We start from the raw sequence: 20,672 nt of genomic DNA on the forward strand, positions 1-20,672 counted from the left end.
GAATTCTATAGATAAAATTCAAGGTGATTGTTTTTTCCTCTAACAACTTCTTAAACTGCTTTTTTTTTTTTTTTTATGCTTTATCTAGGACTACAGACATATTATAGACACTCCAATGGACTTTGGTACAGTGAAAGAAACTCTGGAAGCTGGAAATTATGACACTCCAATGGAACTGTGCAAAGATATAAGACTAATATTTAGTAATGCAAAGTCTTATACTCCAAACAAAAAATCAAAGGTAATGTTACTATTGGGAGTTTTACACTTCTCATAATCCAGTTCGGTGTTATCTTGGAGAAATTTTTATTTTTCAATATTTCAGTAAAATTTCTGGTTAATGATGGTGGTAAGTGGTAATGGTGAGAAGTGCAACAAAACATTTGTATGTCTGCTGATGTCTTACATAGCACTATAGTACATCGTACAAAACAAATTCCTTTTTCTGTATATTTTCTGATTTTAGAGAAGTTAGTCTTGGATGAAAGGTTCTGTTACTAACATAAACTGCTTCCTTAGATTTATAGTATGACCTTGAGATTGTCAGCACTATTTGAAGAGAAAATAAGAAGAATTGTTTCAGATTTCAAAAATGGTCAGAAGCAGAATGAAAAGATACGAAGAAACCAGAGATACGCTAGAAGAATTCAGAGTCAAAGCTCAGTGCAGCATCCTACCAAAATGCCCAGGTAACAGATTATGAACTGACTACATTCACTGTCATATTTAGTCAGAACAGAACAATTGTTTTATGAAGTGGCTAGCTAGCTAACTCTAGTAATAATTGTTGGAATTACTTCTCTTGCGGAGTAAGATAAACGTGCTTAAAGGGAGTTCTGTGGTAGTGTAAAGTTGCCTGTGGAATGGGGAAGGGATTGAAGTATAGAACAGGGATTTTTTTTTTTTTTTTGTTTATGCTTAATTCTAAATAATTCAGTGAGAAAATGAACTTTTACTCTGACTAGATAATCTGACTAGAATAATAAAACATGCTCTTGCTGCATATATATTAGTTATCTTACTATATGCGGAAGCAGTTTAATCCTATGGAACTTAGATTTTTTTTTAATTGCTGTAGCAATCTGCTCGTTTCTGGTTGATATGATTTACTCTTGTATTGTTAATCAGCATATGGGATTAAGTGAAACATAATACAAAATACAAAAACAAACGTGGTAGATTGTTGGAATTGAGCATATGGTTTTCTCCCACTCTCTGGCCTTACTTATCTGATAGTGAAGGGACAGTAATACAGCTTTAAGAATAAAATTAGAAGAATACCCTTCTGACATAGTTGTCTTTATTCTTTTGTGCATAAATGTTGGATTACACTGTAAGCACATCTGATGATGAACTTGAAGTTTTACTTGGCATTTTTCTTGGGTTCTCAGTGTTTTCTAGCAAAACAGTTTAATGATGTTACAAATACACAGCAGTAGGCAGGAATCTTCCTTTGAGACACCACTGTTTTTCCTCTCTGAAGAACCTGTATGTGACTTGTTTACAGTTCAGTGGTGCTTTGCAGGACTGAATCTTTGGGAATTCTTGGAGAGTGTTTGTTGTTAAACTACTATGCAGGAGAGCATATGTGTCTCATAGGTCTTTAAAATATCTGAAAACTTTGGGTTGTAAGCAACGAACTGACAAAAGAGTAGTTCTGAATGTAAAAATAAGCAATGTTCTTTTGCCTAGTAGCCTCTGCATTGCTTATGTTTAATGCGTGCCCTTTCCCATGTAGAACATTATGAATTTACTGTGATCAAATAGGACTGAGTGTAGCACTCTAGAATGTATTTTAAGGAAGAATGTAATTGGTGAGTTGCTCTCCAAACATGCATTTTAGACAAACTCTTGAAAGATGCTGTTTCATCATGTTCTTGGAACTCCATTTATAATGGAATAATAGTATGCATATCACGTACTTTGGGATTTATGTGCAGCTAACAAGAGACTGAATTCAGCAGAGGTTGAGGCTGTTGTTTACTAACAGATTGCAACAATAGGATGACACAGGTATAGAAGGTATTTAGTGTTACCTTTTTTTTTTTGTAGAGATAATGTCTTTTCTTGTTTAACTTTATTAGGAGCATAGGCTATTATATTAATAAAAGCAGTTAATACTTCATCAAAGTTAAAACTGTCCCAAACTATATTAGATTACAAAACTAACTAGCCTTCTATAAATATAAAATCACATGGTGTATGGTTAATTAAGCTTTCAGAGAAAATTACTTTTAAAATACTTAACTGTCTGTGGCTTTTTTTAGTAGTTTTACAAGCTGTGTTGCTTCTACTCCTTTCCCTTTTCAGTAGAAATTTCAAGCAGAAACCATTAAAGTCTCAGGCAAAAATTGAATCTGAACGGGAAGATTCTTTTAGTCAACCTACCTCAAGCAGAGCAGCCTGTGTTGCAAGCCATAAGACAAATGCTAGCAATTACAACCATAGTTCATCTGGAGAGTCCTCTGATTCTGCATGCCTGACATCCTTTGAAAGGAATGGAAAAGCTAGATCTACAACACTAACAAACCGTTCAACGTTGTCATCAGGTAATCAATGAAATCTGTTCCAAATGAGGGTTTTCATCTTCGTCTTATCTACACATTGCCTACTAATGTTTCTTTTCCTTTTATAATTGCTCTATTTGCCAACTGTATTCTGAATTAAAAAATGTAAACTTTAACAATGCAAAAACTTCAGACAACATTCTTACGCACTTTGCATTTCAGGCAGTACAGATCTTTATGTATTTTTACTTACTAATAAAAAGTTCTGTGTACTGAAGAATGTTCTGCTGTAAAATCTCATAGAATGCAGTTGATTAATTTCATTAATGAAAAAAATGTATTCCTAAGAAGAAATCTATTGCTCCCATAGTTTACTTTGACACAGAGCTGCCTTGGCTGCATTATGTATCTGTTTTGCAGTCAAACAGACAGTACTTTACTGCAGCTTTGTATGGAGATTGAAAGCAAAGCTGAGTGAGTAGGACTGGTAAGTTGACATACAAACCTTTATGACTTGATGCTCTTAAATCAAATACAGTACTAGAATTTTTCACTTCAAGCAGCTGTTACAGGAAAGTGGTTGTGGTGTATGAATGCCTCTTACTTCAGAAGAAAACGTGGTGCATTTGATATAAAATAAAATTTATACACCTATGTATATTAGATAAAGTTTCCAGAGTCATAAAATCTTTCCTCTTTCTTTTTTTCCCTCCCTAAACTTTACATTGGTGAAACTTCAGTTTCTTTCAGAGAGCAAGGATACTAATCCTGGTAAAAGAGATTTGGCAAATATTTCAATTTTCAGGTGCTTTTCTCTTAGAGATGTTTTCAGATAACATAGTTGCTATTTTATTTGAAACTTAAACATGTCCACTTAAACTTATTACCAGACACCTCATGAATGTGGAGTTGTATATTTTGTGGAACTATTTCATATGTGCTAGAGATTAAGACATGAGAGAAAGCGTATTGTTAGATAAAATTGTGAGGAAATCTTATTTCCTCACATGAGCAAAATGCACTTCCTAAGTTAAAACTAACTGCTCAATATTCTAATCGAGGATTTAATTGTTTTTTTGTTGTTGTTGTTGTTTTTTAGCAGAAAGTGAAGTAGAAGGTTCTTTAGCTTCATCTACATCCTCTTCATCCTCTACAGAAGAGAGCTCAGAAGAGAGCAAAGAAAGCTCTGTGGCTCTTGTGTCACCTCCGCTACACAATGGTGTATGTAGAAGAAAAAACATCAGTTGTAGGGTAACCAGAAATCAAGCTGCTCAAAGAAAACAAACAGGTAAGATTGGAGTAATTGTCTTCTGGATGGCCCATGAGCCCGATGTGTGTGTGTCTGTGTGCGTGTGTGTGTGTATACACGTACATCCATAGAAAACTAATTGTAATTAGTATTTTTTTAACTGTTGTGTGTTGTAATACAATTTGTTTGATTGCTAGTAGATCTTTTGCTCTCAAAATGCTGCTTTCTGAACATTTCCCTTTTTTTTTTTTTTTTCTCCAGTACTTAGGGTAGGGAGGGCTGAAGCCAAGAATTTACTGAGAGAGCTTCTCTTGAAGTGCTCTGTTTCTTAAAGTAGAAGCACTAAAACTATAAAGCAGTTTTCAGAAAACTGGAGTGAATCCAAAATTCATGATATAAAGGTTGGACATGGCTCTGGGCATCCTGGTCTTAGAAGTTGGTGACTGCCCATGGCAGGGGGGTTGAAACTAGTTGGTCTTTAAGGTCCTTTTCAACCCAGGCCATTATGTGATTCTGTGATATAGCTAAATATTTTTTCTTCCCAGATGACAAAATCGCCTACCTACTACTAGGGGGATGTGCTCTGTTTGTCATGTCTGTGGATTGAACCTGTTCCAGATTTGAAGGCTGAAAAAGTGACTACTCTTGAGCATAAGACTTTAATCCCTCTTCTGCTTCACAGGTACACTGCCCCAGGAGAATGGGAATACAAGAAAAGCTGTCAGGAAAAGGTTGTATGAAAGTGATTTTGAAAATACTTCAGTGATGACATCCGAGACTCTGAGTAATAGTACAGGAAGACATAGGAAAATCCCACGCAGAAGTGCTACTGTGGCTGCTACTAAGTTAAGACTAATGAGTGATGTGGAAGAAGAGGTTTCAAGCTCAGAAAGTATTGGTATTGGATGCAAAAATAGAAAACTGCCTCACCGAAATGCCTCAGCTGCAGCCAGGCGAATGTTACTGGAGGGGTCTGAGGATGATGGAGGTTTGAAGTCTGAAAGTGAAAAAGAACCGGAAGAGCAGCTCAGCAAGAGGAAAGTTCTTTCTCTACCTACTTCATCTGCTGTACGAAGAAAATTCGTTAGTGAATCTGAAAATGAAAGTTCAGATTCTGAGACAGATATGCAGATGAAACAGAAAACCTGGCAAAGCAATGGCCATAGGCAGTTACGAGGAACAGCTCTTTCTGTGTCTCCTGAAACGAGGAGTCCTACACAAGGCTTTTCAGAGGACGACTCCAAAAGCCATAATTCGGAGGATGGGAGCAATCAGAAAGCTGAGCAGTCAGTGCCTGCAAATAAGTTTGTTGTGAGCAACTCCGAGGATGAAGCGTGTTCTGAATCAGATAGGTGGAATGCCAGAAAATTGTTTGGTCTGCACCTTGTTGCACCTATTAAAAAAGCAAAAGTCTTAAGTGATTTGGAGGACACAGCAGAATCTGAAACAGAAGACAGACAGGATGGGAGAAGTGTTGTTTCAGAAACCTTGGTGCCATGTAGAATTACAGCGAGCCCTAATTCTGGACCTGGTGCTGATTTCAATGACTCTTCTGATACAGAATCTGAAACAAATTCTAATCACAGTAATTATTTTGACGCTTCTTCAAAAACAAAAAAGAGGAAGAGAAAAGGAAAAACAAAGATCTTTAGAAAAGGTAAAAAAAAAAAATTTATTTTTAATTTTGAGTTAATGCATCTTAACCTCATATACTGACTAGGTAGATTTTAGTATGGGTAATGAATGGAGAGATTTGGACTCTATGAAGTGTATAGTGTTCCCTGTTCTAAAACAAGAACTAGAAATCAGCAGGTGAACTGGAAGACGTGGTGATGCTGACTGTGGAACTGGGAGGTCACCAAAACAGCACTGAGGAAATTATTTGTTTCGCAGTGGCAGTGTTTCAGTATTTAGAATTAGTGATGAATGCTGAAAGTTCTTGAGCAATTCAGGGTTTACCTTTGTCTATGACAAAGTCATTAAGTTACTACTGTTTTCATATTTAATCAGCACTTCCTTCTCTATGCATATATATTAGGGAATATATATGAATGCTCTTGTATGAAGTTCAAGGTATCTCAAAAGGAGGAATTTGTTCTCTTTGGTCAGTCTGCTCCTTGTTTTAAGAATTTCAATAATGATAATCTATGAGTTTCTGTATGAAGTGATAGTGTAGTTCTGTATGAAGTGATAAACTTTCGATTATTGCCTTTTGGTTGAAAATTTCTGTGCTAAAGCAGATTTATTTTAATTTCAAGTAATTTTGTAGTCTTTCAAAATGAATTTGATAATGTCTGAATTATTTTTATTTCCATGGCATATACTGGAATCTTTAACTTGATTTGTCTTTTGGATTTTCTTTAGTTCGTTACAGAGGGAGTGGTGAGGTGCTGGCACAGGCTGCCAGAGAGGTTGTGGATGCCCCGTCCCTGGAGGTGTTCAAGGCCAGGCTGGATGAGGCCTTGGGCAGCCTGGTTTAGTATTAAATGGGGAGGTTGGTGGCCCTGCATGTGGCAGGGGGGCTGGAGAGTCATGATTCTTGAGGTCCCTTCCAACCCAGGCCATTCTGTGCTTTTATTGTCAGTGATACGTAGCATGCTTTTCAAAGTAGAGATGCATTTTGATGCTGTGATGGTAATGTTCTAAAGCTTAGACTGGCTTTTCCCAGATTTTTGGATTACCAGTGTTTCAGGTTTGGATGTGATTTTGGAGAGCATGTTTTAAAAACCAAGAGAAAGCCCTGATATATACAGAGCCAAGGCAGTTAAAAATGTAGGACTGAATTGGAGACCTGCTTTCATGTGAATGAGGAGTATATCATTGTCCTGTGCAATGCTCCTGATAATAAGTACCTTTTGGGTATTCAGTTTTCTTTACTTGTGGAGTTAGTGGTTCCCATGTGGTTCTGTTGAACTGTTAGTTGTCTATCAATATGAATTGATTAATAGAACTGATTGATAGCTGTGAACATTTACACTAAAACATGTATTTGATACTTCAGTTTTTCTACTCTCTAATTTGGCATACCACCACAGGCAGTCACATAGCTATTTTCTGTGTTGGCAGATGTTCTCTAGCTCATTTTGCTCCTCAGCTGATAAGGGGTGTAGCAGGCATGTTATTAGCACAGCCTAGTTTACTGTGGTTTACCGACAGGCACATGTATTACTCTCTCTTGAAGAGGCTGTTACTTGTAAATAAGAAACTTAGCAGATTTGTACTTGTAGAAGCTATTATTTGTATACTGTTGGAGTATACATATGCTTTTATTTAAATACTTTAGTATTTATAGAACATAAATTCATTTGGATATTTGGCTGTGCATAAGAGACTGTGTATGTGATATTCCTATCCAGTATTGCTGCCTGGACTCCCACGTTTAAAGTTTGGTAGCATGTACTACAGGACTGCTTGTCACAGCAGTAGACTGGATGGATGAGACCTTTATATCTTGGTGTCTGTCTTTGTAAATGTTTTCTTGTAGATCCTAATTTGTAGCTAATGGAGTTCTTTATTTGATCCTCCCTGTCTATACAATCTGTACATTGTTTGCATGCATTTAATGCATGATACTCTTCTGTAGTTGCATTAAAATTGTCTCTCTTATTACTGTGATGTGTGGGAATGTTGCAGTTACTCCAGAGTGGATTTTATTTCTAGTAAGAAGCTTTAAGTAAATAAAATAAAATAAAGCTTTATGCAAATTTACTGCCAATTTGAGATTGTGTACAAAGTACAGGTTGTACAAGTTTAATAGTCTGGTAATGTGTTACGTAAAGTCTGTCTTGTGCAGAATGTGATGTTACTGTCCTTCAGTCTTTCATTTGGTCTCATGAATTAGCTGCTGAAATGTTTTAAAAAAAAAAAAAGCATAAACAATTTGTCACGGTAGAGCTGTTTTTTATCTAGTCTCTTAGAGTACATCTTCATGGCATTTTTTTCTTTACAGAGTTGAGGAAAAATGTTGTCCTATCTTAACTTCACAGGTGATATACTGAGGAAGGAGCCTGAATGATTTGTAACAATGCTGAACACAGTAGTCTGGCCAGAAGGAGCCAGGCACTGAACCTCACTGGAGTTTGTCTCAGACAGTCTCTGAATAGCTGTCATTCTCGAAAGATGCTAGGCCTTTAGATTCAGTAGTTGAAATAGCATTAGCAAGACAAGCTTTCTTCATCCCTCCATTTAAAAAAAAAAAAAAAAAAAAAAAAAAAAAAAATCACTTTAAACCTCCTTCTCTTTAAATGTTAACTTGAAAAATATTTAGTGGCCTACCTTTCTGTGAAGTAAGATAAGAAAAGCTGCCATGATTTTTCAATCTGTCTGCAGGGAGTACAGGTAGAGAATCATCAAGGCACTGGGTTCAAGCTGTGGCAAAATTGATTGTTACTTCTATTACCAAGAGGTAATAGGCCAATATAATATAACACTTCCCTGGTGTAAACTAGTGATATTCACCCTGGACTTCTGGCTGTATAATCTATAATATTTTTGTAAGAATAAAGTCTAAAATTTATAATTCATTTTGAATGATCAAGTAAAAACAGTAATAGAAGTTATAGCTTAAATGATGGAAGTAGGAGTACAAGAAAGGCTGTTGGCTAAGTTGGTAATTTGTAAGGCAGTTTTTACAGGGAGATGCTACAGGTTACTGTACAACCTTTCATCATATCAAAGCAGAAGACTAATCCTGAGAGTTAAAAACATGCTCAGAACTGAGTGGCTGTATCCTTATTAAAATCTTAGGGTAGATTGCTCGTAATGGTTTAAATAAAAACACGCATTTGTATATTTCATTAAATGTGGGAGTGTTTATGTTTAATGAATCAGCTGTTTATTAAAGGAAATTTTAAATGTTTTGTTTTGTAGAATCTACATCTGAGGAGCCTGGACAAAGTGGGAAAGTGCTCAGGAGCAGGACGTGTATCATTAACTACAGGAAACACATAAAGGTATCTAATGTGACAAAAAAGAAAAATCCACGCAGATGTGCCACGCTAGCAGCTAATAAGATTAAGATAATGAGTGATACAAAGGAAGAGCTGTCGAGCTCAGAGAGTGTTTGCACAGTGAAGAAGAACAGAAGGCAGCTTCATGGCAGTGCATCTGCGGCATCCAAGAAAAAACTGATCAGCAGCTCAGATATAGATGTTAGTGTAATGTCTGAAAATGAGAAAGAACAGGATTCTGATGGAAAAAATGATTTTTGTTCTGGGTCGTCTGCTCCGAAGAGAAAATACATTAGTGAGTCTGAAGATGAAAAAACAGAATCTGAGGTGGAGATAGAAGTGACTAAAAAGGAGAACGATGATAATGACGATCAGACGAAGAGAACTGAAAGTGATTCAGGTCTTAAGAATACATTTGACTCTTCAGAGGAGAATTCCACAAACCACAAGGTAGAAAATGGGAGAAAGTGGAGAACTTCTGGTCAGTCAACTTCAGCCTACAACCATCACATAAGCAACTCTGAAGAGGAGGTGGGTTCTAAGTTAGCTAAACGTGAAACTAAAACTATCAGAAGAGCACGGAAGAAAAAATCCAGAGCTCCTTTGAAAAGATTGAAATTATCAAATGACTTAAACGAAGCATCAGAATCTGCAGCAGGGAAGAAGATAGAGGAAAAAAGCTCAGTATCAAAGAATGTGGAAACACGTGGAGCTGCAGGGAGCTCAAAAGCCAATCTTAACTGTTCTTCTGATTCAGACTCCGGAACTGATAACAGTATATACAGTAATGCCACAGAAACAAAAAAGAGAAAAACAGGCATCGTTAGAAGAAAAATTTCAAATTTACCTAAGCGTTCCAGAAGACCCCAGCGAAGGAAACGTCGGAAACCTAAGCAAGAAAATGACTCTGAAGATTTGGAATATACCAAATATAGAAGAGCTAACCGGCGTACTACGATAAGAACTCGAAACAGGGGTAGGCGGACTGTTAGATACGACGATTGTGACGACGACGACGATGACAGAGGTGTAGGTGATGCAGCTTGTGAAACGTAACCTTAAAAGGAAAAGCCAGCCCACTTTTTTTTTTTAATGGTAATAGCACTAGAACTCATGTTGGATGCTGGCTCTTCCTTGTCCTACATTTCAGGGAATATATTTATATTTTTCTATGAAAAAGTTATGAATGTGATTAGATCATGACTTTCTCCTTTTCATATTTTGACTTGCACTTGCCTGCCCATGTAGCAGCATTTAGCACAGATGCCAAAATGTGCCTCATTATAGGGGCAATTTTTTTGTCTTTACTGGTATTTTATTACATATAACAAGAGTTTAAAAAAAAAAAAGTTAAAACACTGCGTAACAGGTTAATAGCAGTATGTTGAGTATTATTGTTATGGGTGCTGCAATGGAATACTACCTAGGTCATTCAACATTCGAGAACAAATTTCAAACATCTCTAATGCTGTAAGAAATCATATACGGTATTAACAGGCTTATAAATAATAGTGTACGCTATAAAAATTCGGTGGATGCTGGTATTGCATCAAACGAGTAATGAACAGTTACTGAGTTAACAGCATTACAGCTTCTGTTAGTACAGATGTTAAATGTTCTGTACATTCATTAATGAAAACATACAACTAGAACCAGTTACCAGTTGAGAAAAGCGTTATTTGCCACTTAAAAAAGCATATTGGTGCTGGTGAAGAGAGGGTTTATACTGACAGGTAGTACTATCATTAATGTGACTTCTATACTGTAAACTTAAGAATATGAAATGCAGGTGAACTCTTGGGCCTAAGGGTTTTTGTGTGTTTTCTTTATAAAATAGAAAAACCAACAAAACACTTGTTCTGTTTGTTGTTTCTTTTTTATGCATGAGAAGTTGGAGGTGCAGGGTTCTTACATTCCAGACCATTTTTGCTAGATCTCTGTTGGTCTTCCACATTTAAACTTCTAAGTGCTTCAATGTTAGATTTTTGCATTGATTAAACGTATCGGTTTTGATTGCTGCCATTTATCTGCCAATTTTTCAAATGTTTGAGGTGGCTGTTGTCAAAAAATAATTATTACATAGAAGATGAATTGTCCAGGGGAAAAAAAAAAAATAAGTATATACATTTTTGGTTGGTTATGCATCAAACAGGAGAATGCATATAGCACCTCTAAATTCTTTTCCCTGGAGCTGGTTAGGCCCCCTGCCAAATCACTGTCTTCAATCCAACACAAGGTGCTCTACTGCTTTCTCACTCTATGCTATGGCTTTCCTGCCTCTCTGCTGGTTCAGTTTCTCAGGTTTCTCTGGTTCAGTAGGAGATAAGTCAAAGCAGTTAGCTGTGACTCAGCTCAAACTGAAACAGCAAGCTCATGAGTTAGTTTTCTAGCAGACTGGACAGGTAATAGCATCTTGAAAGTCTTTGGAGGGAAAAAAGTCCAGATTCATAATCAGATTTAGTAATATAATAAGTGCTTTCACAACTGGCAGTGAAGTAATGAAAGTGCTGGCAGCAGTTACTGAGAAGCACTTCTCCAGTGTTGTTGCTGACATTGTGCCAAAAGGTGCACTGACTATCACATTTTGGTATCTAGAATGTTATCTCAGTATAGAGAAGTAGGTTTTTTTTTTTTTTTTTTTTTTTGGAAAAAAAAAAACCTTCTGTATGAAGTCCAAGAATAAGCTAGCTTGTCACTTGCCTCAGGAGTTTTTATTTATTTAGACTATAATTCTTGAACATAATGTTAGAATTTAATAAGCTCAAGATGGTTTATTTGATTCCTTTAAGTTGGTACATGAAATAGGAACATGGTTGTGTTCAGTGAGGAGACCTGGCTCTTCTGAGCGGCTTTGTTAAAGAGAGTAAGTTCTGTTATCCCTACGTGGATTGAACTGTTCAGCAGCTGCTCACGGTCACTGTTCTGTGAAATACAACCCTCAGTAGTTGGGTTCAATCTGTTACAAGGACTCCTTTTTAAATTTCTATTTTATTAAACAGTCAAATCTCAGTTTGGTAGGTTTGTATTTCTGATTCAGACTCAAAAAGATGTTTTTCTTTCTTGCCATTCTGTCACACTGTGCTCACACACCGTAGATTTGTGATGGCCCCGAAGGGTGGGAGCAGCTTCTGGCCTCAGCTTTCCCATACCTGGGAGGGAACTGCTAGTTTAAGGAGCAGAACACTTTATTTTATAGGCAAAGCAAATGCTGTTGTGTATCTCCTTGTTTTATAGACAGACAGGAGGAGAGGTAATTAAAGAGTTTTTGTTTCATTTGTTTTTCCTATCACCCGTATAAGAATGTATTTATTTTACTCTTCACTGACTGAACGCGTTCTCTCTTGGAACAACAGTTCCTTCTATTGACTTGGCCTGGCTCTAGTCAGACCAAACGGGGCGATAAGGGCGGGCTGGGACCACACGATCGGGTTGGAGCTGCCGGTCCTCCCGCCGTGCCCGCTCTCTATGGTCGGCGCGGTTAGAGCGTCGTAGCGCTGAGAGAAACTCTATGGTACCGGCGCAGTGGAGTGTCTCGGCGCGCGTGCGCGGTGCTCTCCCGCGGGGGAGAGGAAGGCGGGAGGCGGTGACGGCGAGGTGATGGCGACTTTCTTCGGAGAGGTGGTGATCGCTCCTTCCCGGGCCGGCGTGGACGATGAGGAGGAGACCGAGGAGACGGCTGAGGATAGGGAGATCCGCAGGGAGCTGCAGCAGAAAAGGTAGTGGTGTGGGATGCGAGCGCTGCGCAGCGCGGTGCTTCCCGGAGGGGGTTGCGAGCCCGGCGTCTCTCGGCAGGGAGATCGCCGCGTTCTGGACGCCGGGAGCCGCGGGGAGCCCTGCCGAGGAACCCCTGCCGTGCTCCAGGTTCGTCGTCGCCGTAGGACACAACGCTGTCGGTAGGTGGGAAACCGAGCGCGTGGGGATGGAATGGCCAAAGTACGGTCCTTGTGCCAGTAGCACGTTGGGTTGGGTCGTGGTGCGGTAATAGGAACGTGCTTTGTCTGCGGGTTTAACTGGGTTTAACCTCGTCCTTCATCCTGCTCGTGCGTCATGCTCTTACTGGATTGTTGGTTACTTTGCAAAACCTGCTTTTTGATAATGGCACGTAGCTCGGTGTGGTGCTTGTAAATAAAACTGTGCAGTCATAAAGCTGCGCGTAAGGCATCTATGGCACTTCTGCTTGTATTTCAGAATGTCTGGGAGGTAGCTGACTTATCCCTGCTGTGCCCAGATTGCTTTGTACTACTGAACCAGATATGTGGGTTACACTTGTTAATATTACAAGTGTTATTTCACTCATCCTTTTCCTTTCTAAAGTTCTGGGATGTCAGTCATCTCTTCCTGCCTGAGTATGGGAAGCTTCTCTGAAACTTAACTGTTCTGATTTTGGAAATTTTCCAGGTCCTATTCATCCCCTTCCCCTTTAGTTTAACGTTCTTGGCAAAATATGGGTTACATACAGAAATTTCTGACTTTGAGCCCTCCTCACCTTTTTTTAATTACCAGTGAGCAAGGATTTTTTTAGTACAACTTCTTTTTTGTTCGTTCACCTTCTTACACTTTGGTCCTATACTCATTCGTAATGCTCTGAGATGGTTACACATTGAAGTCTTGAGACAGCCTTTCCCCTTCCCATACATGCATACCATGGCCTTGAGCTTCTGAACAGCTCTTTCCCTTTGGGTATCGAGTCATCTTAAGTCTTTTCTACATCTAGATCATCTTTATCCTAGTTAACTTCCTCAGCTTGTTTTTTTCTTTCTTGAGGATTTTCCTTTTAGTTAAATATGCATTTTAGGTCTGCTCTTTCATAGGAACTACTTTGATTTATAGTAATTTGATTTAGCAGCTCTTTTGCCTCTAAGTTGCATGCTCATGTGTCTGCTTCCTTGAGCCAAAGTTACAGTTCTGCCTTGCTGATTTCTGTTATTTTTTCCTTAGAAATCTGTTGAATCTCATATGTCAAGAGCTACTAGAGACAAAATATTTAGTTGCACTTGTTATTAGTATGTTCTGAAGGAATCCTAGTTGGCTGTAGTGATACAGTTCTTAATATGTGTTGTTAATGATAGAGATCTCTACCTATACGTAGGACAGTTCTTTATGTCTTGATTCAGCAAAATTACTCACAATCTTCACTGGATTTGGTTGAATGTCTGTCAATAAAAATGTTTTTATTGTACATTTTAATTTGAGGATATTGAAAAGAAATATTTCACTCCAACTGTTTATTTGTAGAATAGAGATTTTATTCATTGTAAATTAACATTAGCATTCTTTGCAGCTTTTCTGTCGTCTTTTATTCTGGATTCCTTATGTTGGAAAGTAGTTGGAGCTGTGAAACTGTGGAATGAGTGGTGCCAGACAACCAATGCAACAAGTGTCCTTCCAACAGATTCTTTCTGCTTGTTCTATCAATTAATATCAGATCCAACAGTAAGTGACTTATGTGTGAGTTTCTCTGTATTTTAGTATTCTGAAAAAGGGAGCAAGCTCCTTTCATCCCCACCTTGCCCAGCACAAACAGGATAAAACACTACAGCTATAGCATTTTGGATTATTCTCACAAGAAAATGTGAAGGGTCATTATGGTCACTAAAACCACTTTGAGTTCTGGCTTGTGGAGTTTAAAGCAAAGATGGTATTACAGAATCACAGAATGGCCCGGGTTGGAAGGACCTCAAGGATCATGAATCTCCAGCCCCCCTGCCACAGGCAGGGCCACCAACCTCCCCATTTAATACTAGAAAGGCTGCCCAGGGCCCCATCCAACCTGGCCTTGAACACCTCCAGGGATGTGGCATCCACAACCTCTTTGGGCAGCTTGTGCCAGCACCTCACCACTGTCATAGTAAAGAACTTCCCCCTGACATCCAACCTAAATCTTCCCTTCCTCGACTTAAAACCATTTCCCCTTGTGCTGCTGTTATCTACCCTTTTGAGAGTTGATTCCCCTCCTGTTTATAGGCTCCCTTTAGTACTGAAAGGCTGCAATGAGGCCACCCCTGCATGGTGGAATGTTTCATGTGAGGCTATGAATGAAAAACTCATTCTCAAATAGAGATGAAGAATCCCAGGAGTACCAAACAAGTTGTTGACTGTAGTCATACCACCTTTACATGTTATTGTAAGCTACTATTGTGTCCTATAAACCACTTAAACAACCTTTTTTTTTTTCTTTGTCAGATTTTGTTGTGCCAGTGTAGTTGCTATGTTGCTGAAGATCAGCAGTTCCAGTGGCTTGAAAAGGTATAACTGCAAGACAGCATATTGAGCAATGAAATTTTAGGACCTTCAAGTTAGTGCATCTGCCTCTTCTCTCTACTTTTCTATACCTGACAGTACTATAAATAGCTTTTTTTGCTGTGACTTAAGTATTCAACAAACTTAGAATTACTGAATTCTGTGAAATTGTTTTCTAGATGTTGCCAGTTATGTTTACCGTAACTCACTGTGCAGTTACTTTTTTGGAGAGTTTCAATTGTGATCCTTTCCTGTTTTACAAACTTTTTCCTGTTCATCTTCTCAGTGACTTGTTTCAACTGGTATTTCAGCTCTGGGAGAATCCTTCTGTAATGAAGTTCTAACATAATTTGTACAGCTGCCAGATAAGCATTGTGAAAATTCAGGGTAGGTGGTGTCTTCACAAATGGGTGTGATCTGTTTCTTTCACAAGGTGGAAGTCTAGAAGAAGCTGCTTCCAAAGTATTATCTGTCCTGTTTGTCAATCTACTCAGATTGCTGTATGGGCAGCCCTATTATGATTCAAGGATGCAAGTACTGCTAGTCATTCAGATTCTCACCCCTCCCCAATTAATATCCTTTTGATTTTAGTAAAGTAACTCCAGGGGGAATTTTCAGGCTGTTGATTTTCGGGTGTGGGTCCCAGTCCCATCCTAGCCTCAAGGGAGGTGTGGTTTATTTGGTTGTTGTGGTTTAATCCTGTGGGCAGCTCAGCACCACACTGCTTGCTCCCCCTGCTCTCGGTGAGATGGGGAGAGAACTGGGGGCAAAAAAGGAGAACTTACAGGTAGAGATAAAAACAAAAAACAAAACTGTTCACTAAAAAAGGAAGAGAGAAATAATAGTAATGATGATCATATATAGTATACGTGTGTGTACACACACAAAACAAGTGGAGCACAAAGCAGCTGCTCACTACTGCTGACTGATGCCCAGCCAGTCCCCAAGCAGCTTTGTCTCCCCTGCCAGCTGTCTAAGCCAGCACGTAAGGAGGATTATGTGGGTGCAGGGGAAAATTGTACCGGAGAACCACAACAGTTGTGGGAAGGCAAAGGAGATGAAAATCTGGGGTAACTTTGTTGAGTGTTACAGGGATTTCAGACCCACATTTGTGGAAAACTGGTTTTCTTGTCATTCCATGGCTGGTTGATAAGTTTATTTGACCTGGTGAGGCATTAGTGGTTGATTTGAAATTTTAGAAACCTTGGAATCTTAAACGTTGTGGTTTTTCTGTATTCCACGCTTTCTTGCACTTCATTTAAATTGGGAAAAGAAAGATTCTTGTGGTTTGCACTGTCTTTTCCATTTCTGTTTTTCCAGCTGCTTGTGTATGTATTATTTCAAATGTGAGTGGTTTTGAACAGTAGAAGTGTACAGTTTTAACCAAGTCAGTGTTACTGAGTATTTAGAATTTACAGCTAAGTTGTTACGCTTTTGCTTTTAGCTTGAGTTATGGGTCTGTTCTGTATTCTTTGTAAATCTCACTAACTGGAAATTCTCACAGTTTCCACGAGCCAGACTTTTTCATTTGTGCTCTCAGTAAATGATCACTGACAAAATAAAGATGTGAACTTTTGCAGAACTTCTCTTGATACCAGCAGTGTTCCCAGGCAGAGTAAACAGTTGTCATTTCACCTGGCAGGCAGATAAACTCCACACTGCCATTAGCTCATCCCTACCCTGCCATGGGATGAGGGAGAAAATTGAAAAGCACAGGGATCTGTGGGTAAGAAATAAAGGCAATTTAATAAGAATGGGACTGGGAAGAGGAAAGAAAGGAGTAAAACAAACTGTAGCAACAAAGCCAGTCGAAACAAGTGGTGCACAGTGCAGTGTAATAGCTCACAACCAGCCAGTACTGGAGCAGTGGCAGTCCCCCTGGCCAGCTCCCTCAGTTTTGTTGTTCAGCACAACACCACGTGTTATGGGACGTCCACGTGGGCCAGAGTCAGCTGTCCTGGTTCTTTCCCCTCCCAGCTCCCTGTGCCCCCTCAGCTCCTTGCTGGCTGGGCAGCGCGAGGAGCTGAAATGTCCTTGGCTCTGTGTAAGCACTGCTCAGCAACAACTACAACAACAGTGTGCTATCAACATTATTTTCATCCTAAATCCAAACACAGCACCATACCAGCCACCATGAAGAAAATTAACTCTATCCCAAACAAAACCAGGACAGTAAACATCCCATTAATTGAAAAATAAGTGCTTCTGAGAAGTTACATCAGTTTTATATTACAGTGGTAGCACACTGATGTGAAGGAGTCATCAGGTCCACTTCTGTGATTGGTGCTATGTACAGAAACAGGCAAGCTTCTGTAATGTTTACCATATGCCTTATTTCTTTTCTGATCACAAATCTGGAGGAGAGAGTTGAGAGGCAAAGTGCACATTTCTCATACTTCCCATTTTGACATAGATTCTTTCAAAACAGTGAAGGGCTGTGCAGTATGTTTTGTGATGGCATGCAGTAGATCCAAATACATGTTTTGCGTGATATTATTTTAGGCTTATTTGACTCTGAGGGAAGCTGCAGAAAAAAATATTTTCTCAATTCTCTGTTCAACTTCAGCGTAATTAAATAAAATCTGAGTATTTGAAAATGAGTCGTCATAAATTTAAGAACAGCGTAAATCAGAAACAACATCTGGGGAGCACAATTTCAATTTGTAATGTCTCTGAACCCACTGAGCTACCTTGCTGTTACAAGCAACCTGGTTTTTATTTGGAGTTGTTTTTTCTTCTGCTGTCACCCTTAGTAAAAACAGTAAGCCTTAATATATTTGCAGGTGAAAGGATAGTGCTGAAAATCTGAAGCTTCTCAAGAAGACTAGTACACTTGGTAAATATGTTAGCTCTTTGTTCTCTTCGTTTTTTAACTTCTGTCGTGAAAGGAACCCACATGGAATTTCCATTCAAGGGATTGTGAATCAAATTTTAGTTAGCCTTCCAAGCAAAGACTGCTCTTTGCTGCCTGCACTCAAATTGAAATTCACGTCTGTGTTTTTAACATTGTTAATGGCAGAAGAAAAACGTTCCTTTATCGGCAAAATTTTTCTTTCAGGTTTTTGGCCATATAAGGAAGGAAGGTTTACAAGTAACCATTCTTTCAACGTGCCCTGTTGCTGAGTATAAAACTCAGGAATCCACTCTGACACTTCCGTCTCCATTTCTGAAAGCCTTGAAGACGAAAGAATTCAAAGAGGAGGTCTGCTGTCCACTGCTGGAGCAGCCAAACATTGTGCGAGATCTTCCTGCTGCTGGTATTTTTCAGTCTCACAGTGGCAATATAAAATTTGCTTTGAAGAAAATCCGTTTGTAATTCTAACTTTTTACTTGATGATGTGAATTGTCGACCAGATCGGCTTTTTGGAAATTAATTCCTAACAATTCACCATCTTAGATGTTGCCTTGTAAAATATGAACACGTCCAGTTTGAGGTTCATAAGCTCTTTCTGCTTGTTAGAGGTAAATAGGTTTCATGATGCTGCTGATCGGCCCCGTGTAAAGGTTAAATTTGATTTTATCATGTGCTGTAATGAAACCTCTGTAAGGCTTTTCTTTATAGAGTACCAAATTAATGTTAGCATCCATGAGGAAAACCCCATCTGGGAAGAGCTAAAAGTTGGATGATTTTTCTAAAAAAAAAAAAAATCTGTAGTTTGCATTTTTGTTTCATTCCAACAAAAGCTCACATTGCCTTTGTTTATTAATTAAACATTGCTCTTGAAGATATTTACCAGCAAAAAAGATGGAACTGTGCATTACTGCTTTTTGATAGTTTATTTTCTCATGTGCCTGTTTGCTGCTGAACGTAACAGGTTTTGTTTTCATTTGTATCTAGTTCTGAGTTACTGTCAAGTATGGCAGATTCCTGCAGTACTGTACCAGTGCTACACTGATATCATCAAACTGGACACGGTTACAATTGAGGCATTCAAACCTCTGCTTTCTTCTAAGTCCCTGAAGAATTTAGTCAAGGTAAAATTTCATATTTAAAAATTAATGAGAGATTTGGTCTGTCTTTCTATCTCACCAGCATTTAGCTGGTGATATGACCCACCTAACCTGTAAAGCCTAACTGATTTATGCTGCATCTGTAAGCTTCTTAAATGTTGGAGCTACTAACTCAGTTATAAAGCTGATACAATGTTTTTGCGCTAACCAAGCAAATCAAGGTATTCTGGGATGCTGAGGTGAATGTTTTGCTGCTTTCTGAAACACTTTAATCAAAGTATAGTTGGTTCACATTGCACAACGCCCTCCTCAGTTTTGCCAGTTGGACTTCCATTTCAGTGATAGAAGGCATTTGTGTGTATTGAAGTACTTACTTCAGCTTGAAGTATGGAAATTACCAGTTAGCATTCATTTACAGTGTAAGTGCAAATGACTAACCCCTAAATGTTTAAACTTAAGCCAGGTTTACACTGGAAAGGTTGCCCAAGGAGGCTGTGGATGCCCCATCTCTGGAGGCATTTAAGGCCAGGCTGGATGTTGCTCTGGGCAGCCTGGTCTGCTGGTTTGTGACCCTGCATACAGCAGGGGGGTTGAAACTTGATGGTCTTTGTGGTCCTTTTCAACCCAGGCCATTCTATGATAATGTACTCATTTACATCTATGGAAGGAAAAAAACAGTGAAAATGCAGGCTCTTCCTCCACTGTAAAAGAGGAAAAAGCCAAATTGATAAACCCCATTGCATTGTTAAACTGCAAGTTCCTTTTGGTGCCTTTGAGAGTTTTCTAGATACTTTCATTGAGGTGATATTTGTTTACAATTAACATGTTTACCAGACAGATATTCATACTGTTGAAAACGGGAACGGGTGATAGTGAGGCTTGGTGGGTTTTGGTTTGTTTCTATTTTGTTAACAGGGATGTCGCTAATGCTGATTGTCATTTCCTTTTCCTAGGACGTATCCGAAAGCACAAAGATTTTGAAGAAGTTGCTGACAACTGGTGAAACTCACAATAATATCTATATCTAAAGAGGACACTTGCAACACGGATGACACTTGTTTTAAATTCCAGTTTCTTCCAGAGATAGCACTTTGAAATTGTAGTTATTTCTTTAAAAGTGGAATAAATTCTACTTGATTTTTACTTCTGAATTCATTTTGGTTGCTTTCTAGTTCATCGCAATAAACACACATTTTTTTTTTCTGTAGGGATGGAAGACTTTCTCCAGGAGCAGCTTTGTGAGGAAAGATATCTTAGATATGAAAAGCAATTTCTTTTCTTCTTCCTGAAGGAATTGTCGTATCCAAATTGACTCCTCACATATACGAAAGAGTAAATATGGTCAATGTATTCTTGTCTATTTTCTACTTCAGTTTATATTACCTAACTTAAAGATTCCTGCCGTGAAGAAAATATTATGTGCATCTTTTTATGTATGTATGTACATGTGTATATACATATTTTTTTAATAGTGATACCTTTTAAGGAATTGCTAATGGAAAATAAGCTTGCTTTACAAAGAGGCAGGAATGCAGGTCTTGTTTGAACTCATGGGAGAGCTGTGAATTGGATTCACTGAGTAAAGGATCACAGCAGTTCAGAATGGCACTGCCTGCAGATCAGGCAGGAAGAGGTACGTGCCCACATTCAGTTCCCGTTTGCAGTACCTCATCAAGGACTTGTGTTTCTTTGCAGCTTCAGTCGGAGTTATTGAAGTGCAGGAGCTGGCTTTCTGTCAGATTTTGGACAGAGGCAGGAACCATCATGGCAGTAGGC

General features: G+C 38.7%; 2 protein-coding genes across 3 annotated transcripts in view; both read left to right on the forward strand.

Moving 5' to 3' along the window:
- Positions 1-9,761, forward strand: part of BRWD1 (bromodomain and WD repeat domain containing 1) — a gene marked incomplete at both ends in the record, with an annotated part of 51,240 nt that extends 41,479 nt beyond the window's left edge. Inside the window, 6 exons of one of the 2 annotated variants that reach the window (XM_079548111.1) lie at positions 89-241; positions 520-689; positions 2,311-2,549; positions 3,607-3,795; positions 4,439-5,413; positions 8,626-9,761. In XM_079548111.1, the coding sequence (XP_079404237.1) occupies positions 89-241; positions 520-689; positions 2,311-2,549; positions 3,607-3,795; positions 4,439-5,413; positions 8,626-9,761 (2,862 nt within the window). The remainder of the gene's footprint in view (positions 1-88; positions 242-519; positions 690-2,310; positions 2,550-3,606; positions 3,796-4,438; positions 5,414-8,625) is intronic. The other variant, XM_079548112.1, reaches the window with a different exon arrangement.
- A 2,541-nt stretch (positions 9,762-12,302) lies between these two features.
- On the forward strand, positions 12,303-19,986 carry PSMG1 (proteasome assembly chaperone 1; the record flags this gene model as incomplete). Its single annotated transcript, XM_079548147.1, has 7 exons — positions 12,303-12,421; positions 12,498-12,598; positions 13,987-14,138; positions 14,889-14,951; positions 18,004-18,202; positions 18,784-18,920; positions 19,850-19,986. 7 exons carry the CDS (start codon positions 12,303-12,305, stop codon positions 19,922-19,924), a joined length of 846 nt encoding a protein of 281 aa, XP_079404273.1. The 3' UTR covers positions 19,925-19,986.
- Between the last annotated feature and the right edge of the window lie 686 nt (positions 19,987-20,672).

This window comes from Tetrao urogallus, assembly GCF_951394365.1.
Source record: "Tetrao urogallus genome assembly, chromosome: 1".
In the NCBI taxonomy this organism is placed as follows: Eukaryota; Metazoa; Chordata; class Aves; order Galliformes; family Phasianidae; genus Tetrao; species Tetrao urogallus.